We start from the raw sequence: 11,977 nt of genomic DNA on the forward strand, positions 1-11,977 counted from the left end.
GGGCCAATGCTATGCACACAGACTCCAGCACACAACTAGCAACGTTACAGGCTTGGTGCGTGTCTTACTGGCCCCAGTGGAAGTTTTGCCATTGATTTTGGTGAGTTTTCCCTGGTTTTAGGTAATAACCATTTGTTTCTTAATTTAGGGAGAAAGACTCTCTCTTTTCTTATATATTTGATTTCATGTTAGACTAATTATGAGAAAAAAAACAGACATGAAATGACTATCACCAATATCAGGACTCAGTCCTGTAAAGCCCTACTCAAGTCAGCAATCCCATCAGCTTCAATTACAAGACAGAGGCCAGGAAGGGCAGCCTAAATTTCCCCAGTTGCCACCTCATAAATGAAGCCCACACACAAGGAGAAATAACAGCCCCAACACCAGCCTCTGCTGATGGAAGCAAATCTCCTGACGATGCATCAGTAACGACATATTAATAAAATGTTTCCTTTACATCTCTTTGTTAAAGCCAATACAGTACTTTCTTACCATTTTTGCAGACAGGACAACACTGTTCTGGTTCATAGACTGGGTTGACACACTCGGGAACTGCGCAGTCTGCTACAACACAGTGAACTTCATTGCTGGGCTCGCAGCGACACCATTCGCATGGCGAGGGCTAGGAACAAATCTGAAATTAGCCCATTTCCTCCCGTAGCTCACAAGTTTGCAACATTTCTATTTTGCCATAAGAAAAACACATCAGCGTTCAATACCTCTTGACTGCATTCATTCAGCATGGGTAACACAAATTAACTTATCGGACAAAACAGCAACACTCGAAATAGGCAACCAGAACATCAGAAAAACAGTGAGCATGATACCTGTTTCCCCAGAGAGGGCGTGGGGTTTTTTAGCTTTCATGAGACTTTAGGTCCCTTCATCAAAAAGGCTGAGCTGAAGCTACTAGGGTTGTACCTCTGCTCTACCCATCTGTTATCTTACATGTTGGGCCAGGAGCAGAGCAGGGTTTCTGGAAGATCCCCAGTGGTGGTTCATCCCAGGAAGGGAGGACTTAGTGGTTTTCCTGGTCATACTCATATCTCATGCAGACCACCACTGCCAGCAAACCCCAATCTATCAGAGAGGTGCTGCTGGGGTGGCCTGTCCATCCGCCAGCCTCTCACTGTGCTTTCATTCATGCTTTTCAGAGCAGAGGAGAATAGTGTCGTTCTTAGGGGGGCAAAGCCATTTTATTCTGCATTTGTGCAGACCCTGCACCAGAGGTCTGTAAGCACTCCCATGACATAACTGTTAGATCTGGTCCTGCCCCACTCCTGCCTGTTTCAACAAGGTTTGTGAGAAACTGCCTCACACAGAAATTGTAAATAATTTAGAGCCTGAAAAATTCTGCTGAAGTCAGGGAGTTCTGGATTACAGCACCCAGCTAAATGGTTTCGTTTCAGCTCCATCAATTCAAACAGGAATCTCTATCTACCTCCAAATAGTAGAGAGTTGTCACTGTCTCACCCTTTGAAAAGCTGTGGAAATCTGTTGAAAACCAGAAAGGTATATGTTTTAAGGTTCCCAGTGTCCTTAAGTGTGTAGAAGTGTGATGAAAGGATGACAACAGAGCTGAGCAAAGAGAATAGGAGGACAATTTGAAAGGAAAATAACTTCCTTTCAGTACCTGTAGGTTCAACACATAACTCCCAGCTCCTCAGCAACAGTATGTCCATCACTAACACTTGAGTGAGTAAATGTGGGTATTGGAAAAAATTCTGCTTTCCGTTGCATTGGGGGGAATCTGCAGCAATGGGAATTCCTCCGTATTAAGAACAAAAGTGAGATCCAAAGGAAAGGAGGATTCATCCCCATGCGTTTCAGATCCCAGCAATGTGTCACACATTTCTACAAGACAGATACAACCTGTGAGCCCTGGTTCTGGCAGGTAAAAAGCTTTTCAGTTCACCTCTAAGAAGCTCCATATGCCTTGAGTCAAATAATTTATTCCCAGGAAATTCATTTCTACCTTAAAATGCACTAATTAAAGCTTCCCTAGCTTTGTCTCACTGTCTGCAGTCTATAATTCCCATCACCTCTCATTTGCTCACAGCTTTGGCAATTTAGATAAAATCAGCACTCCTTGAGCAAAGGAAGAAGTCTGTGGAGGTGGAATTTCTCTCTCTAATTATCTTTCCTCGTTCAATCCTGCTTTGATTTCTGTCTGAAGCACCAGGAATCTAAATTCATTTGACTGACATTTCTTATTCAAGGCTATTTAATACGAAGAAACAATACAGAAGAAAATAGACAGAACTATTTGCTGAGGGATCAATAAGAAAATTGCTGCTTTGTTTTTACTCATTTTAATCGCTAATTATATGGAGCAGTAGAACAAGATCTTGTGATTTGTGGAGGCTTTCACTGATGTATCCTTCAGGACTTGTCCCCAGCTTCCCTGCGCCAGCGGCTCCAATGCAAAGAAATACACGACACACTTCCACGACTGCAGGCCAATCTACGGCTTAAGATGATCAGCACAAGTCGAAGATGCTCCTGAACAACTCTGCAACTGAGTAAATGAGACATGACATACACCTATTTTGCTTTTGCATTGTTGGTGTAACCTGACAATGACACTGTAATAAGCCACGATGTTGCCTGACACTGAAAGCAGCTTTTCAGGAGGGAAGAACTACACATAATTAAAGGAGAGCACATGTCGGCAGTACAGGGAACAAGCAGCCAGCAAACGAAGAGGCTGCTCTGGCAAGAACGACCACTTTTCTCAGCCACCTCCTCTTCCCCATCTTATCAAGTTCAAGCTACTTGGTCTTGCCTCTCGGATCTTCCTCTGTCTGACTACTTTGTTCACTTGCCACTGCCCCTTACTGTGGCTCTCACCCAGATGCTCACCTCCATGGGTGACTCCAGCCTTCCTGTCCACTTATCCTATGAATGCCTAGGTACTTTCCCCCATGGCGTGTGCTTTGGGATCTGATTTGCAAACCCCTGCCCCTTCAGAAAGGACTTTGCCCCAAGCACACTGATTGAGCATCTTTTTACTCTTTTCTGTGGGCTCTGCACCCGTGCTATTAATTTTCCTGGAGCTACCCTTTTTGTGAAATAACTACAGGACATTGTCCAAAAAAGTCCTTTATTTATTTACACAGTCATTATGTAGACCAAGGGGCAAAATGACCCAGTGAAGAAAAAGGAACCAGTGAAAGGTGTCCCAAAGTTTTGGTTCCTGATTCTTCCATCTACCTAATTTATTCTCATTTTTCTCATTTTGTCCCAGTGCAAGTACTGCTCACGATTAGGAGCATTTCACGGGATCTGCCAGGCAGCTCTGTCTGTCTTTGCAAGTCCCTGAATCTGGATTTAAATATTTATCCCCCATGGAAGAGGGACTGTTTACACTTTTGTAGCCACTGAAGTTCAAATATCAGCTAACACCAGTGCCTGAAAAGAAACTCTCATCACTACTAAAAAAATAAAGCTGAAAAATACAGAGGGTTTCTAAAGTACAAAGGAGAGAGGACACAAAATAGAGGCCAAGCACATGGACAGTGCAAATGCTTTAGCAGCATCCCTTAAACTGATATTCTAGAAAAAAGTGTTAAGATTGAAGGATCATAAAAGGCTTGGGCCAAAAGAGAACTTATTAACTCCACCTGTCCAAGGCAGAATAATTCTAGAAGACTCTCTAGGGAAGGATTTGTTAGGAAGGATTTCAAGAGATGTTGGTGCAGAAATATTCTCACTATTGTCCAAAAGGATGTTCACGGTATCCAGCCATAACACGGATACACATCCCCACAACAACTGCATGGTACCTTACAGGTAAGGAAAATTTATTTTACAGTTTTAAGAAATGGACCTACATTAAAACCAGATGAGCAAACTGGGTCCTTTTGGAGAAGCTCTCAGCATGGCACTCTGACTTAGGAAAACTGGTGCAAAGCAGCTGAAATTCTTCTTACCCAATTTTCATTTACAACAAGGGTGAGAGCACTAACCCTCAGAGCTAGTGAGGAAATACATTCTTTGATACTGCTGTCAGTGCAGGGGCCAAGTCAAGCCAAGTTGGTGGGAAGCAGACGTGGCCATCATCTAACCACCATTCAAGGGCTTTTGAGAACAGATGAAACGGGACACAGAGCACACAGGACCTTCTCAGCCTCAGCACTGACCCTGACTCACCTCTCCTTTGGCCAGTTGCTTCAAAGAGACCAAAGAAGCACAAAGATGGGGACCCTAAATACTCCTGTTTACAACTACACCTAAGATCACGGCCCAACTTCAATTTCTCTTCTGGACCATTGATCTCAAGGAGGCCTGTGACCCCAGGTTTGGCTGGGAGGGCAGGTTCATTCCCGCTTCTACCAGGGGATGGTCCCATCCTGCACAGCGGGGCAGCCGGAGGAAGGAGCCAGCGCTCATCCAGTTGCGTGGCTGGAAAACCTTAGTCTCAGGTGCTGTCAAATAGGAAACATCTGCCATCAGCAGAATTTGTTATCAAAGAAAGAAGGAAGGAAAATTAAAACAGAGAATAGAGAATACGCATGGCTAATAAAGATTTTATGTGCATGAGCACATAATGATAAACTTGATAGATGATATAAACAAACAAATGAAAAAGGCAGCAAAGGAAACAGAATGAAAAATGAGATAAACTCTGAGCAAGGGCAATCAGGAAGCCAAACAAGATGTAGATACCGTATCTCCTAATCCTCACTCTCACTCCCATACACACACCAGCTCCCCACCAATTTCACCCTCTTTTTGGAAGTAAATGCCAGCACGTAGGAATTATGATTGCTAACATCATACAGCTATTCCTCACGGTGATAATGGGCTCCCTTCTCCTGGGAAGAGAGCAGTCCAATAAATCCTGATAACTGAATCTCAGAACAGATGACTAGAGGGCAATTGCAAGAATTAGGATTGTGGGTCCTTCTTTAGTCAGCTACTAGGTTTCATAAAACTACAGAAATTTCATACCTTTGAGAGCTCTATACTTGAGGGCTCCAGCAGGCCCCCAAGTCATCCAGAAAGATGTCCACTGGTGGACAGAGAGATCGCATGATCAAACAATTCTTCAGGAAAACAGCCTAAAATACTAATTCTTCCCAAAATTAAGGGAGAGGTGGAGAAAAGAAAATGGAAAATTGAATTAACAACTCAGTGTCTAAATCTACACTTTTATGCTTTTCTACAGCTGAAGAGACCTGAATCAAACATTTTTTTAGACCAAGGCAGCTGGTACAATCACACAAACAACCAATATGCAAAACTTCAAGTTTCTAGGCGAGATCTTGCAAGAAGCTTCTGCAAGACCTAAGCTTTACTGCATCTGAGCCATCTCATTTAGTCACAGAAATTCTCTTCTCTCAAATACTTACTGAACTTCACCTGTATTCCACCCTTAGCTCATGACTTTGTCCACACCTACAGCACCCTAAGCCACTTCTCTGCTGCCCCAAACATGTGAAAGACTTTTCCGTAAGATGTAGATTGCCCTGCAAAAGCTTATCACTAAGTAGTAAGTATTCTCCTTGAGTGAATGGAGGAAGCATATATATATATACATATATATATATATGTATGTGAAACATTACACTGCAGCCCTCCTCTCCCCTGCTTCCAACAAGCATTTCTCTGTCTACACGGCTGCTTGTCAATCACTCTTAGCTGCTTCTACACAAACATCTCCAGAGAGGTGAAAAGGGAGTGATTTACCTAAGCCAAATGAAAAGCTCTGAAGATGACATCTGATTGATACTTTTTCTTTACCTGTTTGTTCTGTCAATCAGCAGCAATTTTCCTCAGTTTTTGCACTGCTGTCACGTTCACCAGGCTAACTGTGGTTTCCAAGCACACTCATTTCAGTCCTATACGTGGGCTGTCACCCAGCTCAGATGAGATCTCAGACCAAGTTTTAAGGCTGCAGTCTTCTGTGACCAGCTGTGATTAATCCAGCTGGCTTCACTCAGGCTCAGAGTTCGAGGCTCGTGCCCCTCCAGGGGCTGGGGAAATGCTGCCCATTTTCCAAGCAGCCTTCTGAGAGCAAAGTGTTATTTGGCACCCAAGTACTTCAAGAGCCAGTGGATCTTGTATCGTTAAAATGGACTATACACAGACCTGTTACTCCCTGAGACTTCCCGCTCTATGAGTTTAGATGCTGGCCCCTGATTTCCTCCAGGCGTGTTTAGCACAGCCACCTCCTGCGAGTTTGGACCTCTCCTCACCTTTTCAAGAAAAGCCTTTGAAATGCATGGTACTTTCTTTGTATCTGAGTTTTCTGCCTCATGGAAGAAGGTTTACATCTTTGCTGGGGCTAGCGTACAGGCTGCTCGAAGCTACTGCAAATTCTTGCAATTGCCCTCTAGTCATCTGTTCTGAGATCCAGTTATCAGGATTTATTGGGCTGCTCTCTTCCCACTCCATCCTACACTCTCCAGCTAAGCTTGAAGAGGGTATTTGTACAAGAAAGTCCCATAATCCCATCCTCGAAGACTTCATCTCATCGACAAGGCCTCATGAAGTGGTCACACAAGGACCATGCCCTCGTGCTGTCCGACTGTTGCACAGCAGCCCTTCAATTATACACAGCTACTAGCACACAATTACAGAACAATACAAACTTTCCAACCATTATATCACAAATACTTGACATTTCTTTTGAGGAAGGAAATAGAAAAGCTTCATAGAAGTGTTTACAGCTATCTAATCATGTTACAATAGACACATACTGATCATCACGCAAGGACTGTTAAAGTTAGTAGAAGACAGCCTAAGTATTTGCACTGAATTGAACAGACCTGGTATTGGGGCCTGTGATGCTTTTCACAGTCAAGTAGGTATATTTACAACGTGGGCAGAGCAACTGGAGAAATCTGCTTGGCTGACTGGAATTTGAAGTGGTGTATAACTGAGAAATTAAGCCAGTGAGCTTTCCTTCTGAGCCCCATGGAAACCCAAGGATCCATCACACCAGAGCAAATGCAGAGCAGGTGCCAGGACTCTTGATATCACTGCACACCATCATCAGGCATGTTACCTCCCACCTCCTTTAAACACCAAAAAGGAAATGGTGCATATGTATATGCCTTTTCTAGATTACACTACAAAGGCAAAAAATGCTTTTCATGGCAGTTTTACTGAATATGGAGTTGCAATGCTTTCTCCCCCTTGGAGAACATGTCAGAAAAAGAAGTGCAAACCCCTTAAAAATAAGGAGGTACCATCATCTTCATTTCTACTGATGTCAAGGTGGTTTTGAAGGCAACGGATCTAACCTGATACTTCTGCACACGTTTGCCAGTACCTTGCCTTAGATTTGGATCCACCAGCTGTATCCACATGCACCTCCTGCCTCAATGTCCCCAGGAAGGACTGCATGTGTCCCATCCCTGTGAGTGCTGGACTCCAAGGGAAGGAAAACTGAAAACCATCACTGCTGCCAAATCTCTCCATCTTTTAGTTTTCAAGCAAGTGTGTGCCAGTGCTCATACAGATAATCACATTCAGCCTCCCCTCTCAGACAGGCTCGACTGATGGCATCCTGCTCTATGCAGACAGAACAGCAGGAAAAGCAGAGCGAGGTAAAGTGAAGTCTGCCAAATTGGGCACTTAGATCCTAAGAGTAGCTGTAACTTTTAATGACACTAAGGACAATGCCAATTCTGATGGAAATTATTTTTGTAGCTACAGTTTCAGGTGGTGAATTTACTGGCAGGAAGCAAGAAAAGGAAGAAAGTTAAAAAGGACCTGATGAACAAAATCGGAGGCAAAAATGGTTTCTGCATTTAGGGCTGAGGTGGGAAGTCATAAACCAGGGGAGATGAATAAAAAAGAAACCAGGATAGCATTCATTGAAGATACTCCTGGAGTCAAAATTAGAATCATTTTCATTGTTATTGAAATTGCCTGTGATCTCAGGCAGATTAGCAGGAGATTGCAGGAAAGTTCAGAGAAAGCTTTCAACTGAGAAACTTTGCAGGTGCCAAACCGTGGAGAACGGGCTAGCTAGTGAGTCCCACCAGAAGGTGAGACTGAAATCAGCCCATTTCTCTTCCCGGCTGCTCACTTTGCCTTTACTACTAGCAGTGCATAAATAACTGCCTAAATGGTGCTAAGAGTTTGGTAAATGGCTCTTTTTTTTGTCTGGGTGTGCTAATACAAGCACTTGCATGGGGCAAAAACTTCACCCATTTTCGTCACTTACTTAAAAAAGAAATCATCCATCCAGCTAGTGGAGACCCAGGATCAATTACGCTATAGAAATTGTAATGACTTGGATTTTCCACAGGTGGAAAGTTGCTCGAATAAACAATCTGGTGAGTGATTATTAGATGAGTACAACCACTGAAAACGCCATCAGGTTGCAAATGATTTTGCAACAGGAAAAAACTACTAAGTCATGAGATAATTTATTTGCAGTGAAAAAAATGGAGCTGTATCCTACTTATATGGAGCACTAGCAATACAAATGAACTGTGCCGTCCAAAAATTGAAAAATGCTTGCACCATACTGCAGATCGTCTAAAACCAGGAGCTGGCTTCCAAGAAGCAGCAGGAGTGGATGCTGAGATACTGTATTTCTAAGGGAGATCCCAACACGCACACAAGCATTACTAATCTAAGCCTGAAATGAAATGACAAATTTCTCATTCAACTGAAAGGACAAGACAGATACAAACACACAACTGAAAATACTTCCTATGAACAGTGGCTCCATCCTGTACTCAAAGCAGCCCCATCACAAGGAGGTTGAAGACTTCCCTATTTTCTTAGCCTACAGATGCTGCAGCTCTCCAAGCAAAGCTCGGTGTTAGTTACTCCTAACCAGTGCTTGTCTCTTCACAGCTACAAGACTCTTTCCAGTAGGCTGGTGTCCTGGCTTGGATTCTGGAGATGGAAAGGCACAAAGATGCTGTAATCCCCCCAGGTTAGGTACACCTCTCCTCCCCTCAGCCCCACACCATGACTGTCAATACCTGGAGACAACATTATCCTTGCCATCCTTTTGTAATAATTCCTGGGGAGCTACTACAGATCAAAAGCCAGGTGAGGGAGAGAAGCACCAAAGATACGCCTCACCATGGGTATCCGGGACCCACATCTGACGATTCAGGATTCCGATGGCATTAGGAGCTTTGTACTCTGTATCTGCTATGTGCCACACAACTTGATGGGTTTAAAAGGCTCCTGGAACCACGTCTGGGTCTGGAGAGTGACTCCTCCATTAGCTGATGAGAGAACAACCTTAAGCCCAGCCCTGGCCCTTTTTCCACAGGAGCTGTGGATCTGCAGTCTCGTAGTTGCTTTGATCTCCTGAGAGCAGCAGTGGAGCTTTCCACAACAACATGACTTTGCACTTGTTTCATAAGAACGCTCTTTGTTTTGATATATATCCCATTTTATTCCTTGCAATAGCTGCACCTCACCTACCTTGGGGCTGAGCGGACTGGAGTTCTCTATTACTTTGGGGATAATTTTTATGGCTCTATTACAGTACTTTTTTTAGCTCAGACATGCCCAGTACACAGTGACCAGGACTCCTTTTGAAAGGTTACATATGACAGATGGGACTGTGGCTCCAACGTGCGATGCACAGTCCTGTTTGCACACAGACACAATGTTTGCGTGTGCTTCACATTTGTTCAGCTCCTTTTAGTGTCAATAGGGAAAGCAAGCCCAGCTGGCAGCTTCCTGACCTCCGCTCCCTCCCTGTCTGCTCTTGCAATGAAGGAGCCTCATCTAGGAGAGAGCCTCCTGGGGTAGGGAAAAAGGAAGCAAGGACCTGGTCAGAAAGGTGATCCTTTTTGTATGTGTTTTCTCTATACCTGAATCTGCTGTTCCTGTCTTCATTCATGCTGAAAGATGGGAGAAGGTGGTGAGATCAGCTCTATGCACTGATAAAATACTGGATTTGTATTAAGGAGGTAGGTGTAACATAACCAGCCATCACTGTGAAGGAGACTTGGGTTTTGGTCCCATTCCCTCTCCTGCAGTTTTCTGCCTGGATCTCCCTCTTTCTCCCCAGAGGAGCAGCTCCTTCCTCAATACTTTGCTCTTGCTCACCTCTGCCGATCTCAGCATTCCTTCCAGCACCGGGGCTGGAGACAAGAGCTCATTACTGATCTCCATTAACATGTTATGCTGCTGCATCACCTTCTTCTCCTCCCCAGGAAAGACACGTTGGCTGTACCCAAGTCTACGTCCAGGGAGCAGTCACGAGCTGACTTGCTTTTTTCCTTTACATTGCTGAGGGTGCGGGAGCTCAAGGGTGCTGAGCGCCCACGATTACATCTCCATGCGCCTTCCCTTCTCCTTCGCTGTCTCCAGGCCCTGCTTCAAAGCCCCGTCCTGCCAAGCAGTGAGTTGTGCTTGTACCAGCAGGTTAACACCACGTGTCAGCCTGGGTTTGCTGCGGTTTTGGCTTCCTTTGCTCCTGGGCTTTGACACCAGTCCTGTTTCCATTGCATGCTGAGAGGCAGGAGAGGGGCAAACACACCGCACCAAATACTGAGTTGCTCCTGGTTGCTTTTTCTCTCTCATTCTCCATTATCTGTTCTTTTTTTGATAGCCTAGCCTAACTTTCTACTTTCTGTCAGCTAGCAAGGCAGATTATACTTCATGGAAGCTCCCTCAGGCAAATCCTTCTCTCAGGTCAGCATCCTGCAAACTCCACAGAGGGATATCTAACTGGTACCAAACTTTACACCAACGTAGCAGCCCAATGGGCCACGTGTGCTCCATGGAGCTGCAGCCCTTCGTAGCACCAAAGAACCTGCCCACAGAACAAATCAGCTCTTTAGTAGCTGGTACTATGGAGAAGGCATTTTCCAAACTGTCCCCTCCGCCCCTTGCATCCAGTTGTCATTGCTTAAACCCTCAGGAGAGAAGCCAGCAGGGTCCGAGAGGTTTCTGTCCCTCTGGGGATGTTACCACACTTGGTTATGAGCACAAGCTGGGAAGGATGTGAAATAAAAATGTTTGAATAGGTTACCTGTGAGGAGAGGATACGCTGGGGTCTGCTAACACAGGGAGCACACTGGGTTAACCCTCAGAAAGGTTTCCTGCCCAGGATGACCACAGTTAACAGACTGAGAGATTACTGGCTTTGAAGAGCTCCTTCAAACCCTAATGCTCCTCCAAACATATTGATTTTATTATAATTCCCAAAGAATCACCTCTGGACTGTGCCACAGAAAAAAGAGTAAGGAAGCTTAACGCTATGTGTATTTTTATTTTGCAACTAGACTGAGCACTGGCATTACATGACTTATCTAATTATAGTCTTAAAAACAATAACTAGGATAATTAGCTAATTGAGCATTATTTTAAATGAATTCAATTCTGCGTAAAGCACATTCCGGTACCAACAAACACACACCTGCACTTCTCTCTCGTAGGAAATGGTAGTTTAAAAAAATTCTTGGCTATTATCTCTTGACATTTCTATGGATGGCATCCTTCTTCAGCTGAGACCTGAGGACTTCATGCTCAACAGCCCAGCAGTAACATCTTGGGTGACAGAGACGGACATACCTTGGGTGAGCCAAGGGACCAGCGCTTCTCTCCTTGGCCCCACTGAGCATTGTCTGGCAGAATAATAAAGCCTCAGACTTGATTATACCACTCTTGGAAGGAGCTGGTAGCAGTTGCATGTACTACACATCCCATTTTCTTCACAGCACGGCTCTAGCAGCAATGGAGGGGAGGGGGAGTGCCAGAGCCTCTTCCCCGGCTGTGCAGAGATATCTCCTCTCTTCCAGCAGCTCTCTGGACAGCCCCCAGATCTGGAAGCAGAGCCAACAGGCTATTTCCTGGAGTGAATATCTGAAAACCCAGCCACAGCTTTGGCGGTACAAACGTTGGGCACGTGTTAATTCCTGTGTCGTATTTCCTGGAAAAATACCAAACCCTTGGGCTTGCATGTACAGGCCAAATTCTGCACTGCACTCCTGCACTGGTGCACTGTGATTACAACACGTGGGCTTCTGCTTAATTCCTG

General features: G+C 44.6%; 1 protein-coding gene across 1 annotated transcript in view; it reads right to left on the minus strand.

Annotated features, from left to right (window-relative positions):
* Positions 1–11,977, minus strand: part of VWC2L (von Willebrand factor C domain containing protein 2-like) — a 47,242-nt gene that overhangs the window by 27,978 nt on the left and 7,287 nt on the right. Inside the window, exon 2 of the mRNA XM_010078192.1 lies at positions 496–625. Within this exon, the coding sequence (XP_010076494.1) occupies positions 496–625 (130 nt within the window). The remainder of the gene's footprint in view (positions 1–495; positions 626–11,977) is intronic.

Source organism: Pterocles gutturalis, unplaced genomic scaffold, assembly GCF_000699245.1.
Source record: "Pterocles gutturalis isolate BGI_N339 unplaced genomic scaffold, ASM69924v1 scaffold34398, whole genome shotgun sequence".
Lineage (NCBI taxonomy): Eukaryota > Metazoa > Chordata > Aves > Pterocliformes > Pteroclidae > Pterocles > Pterocles gutturalis.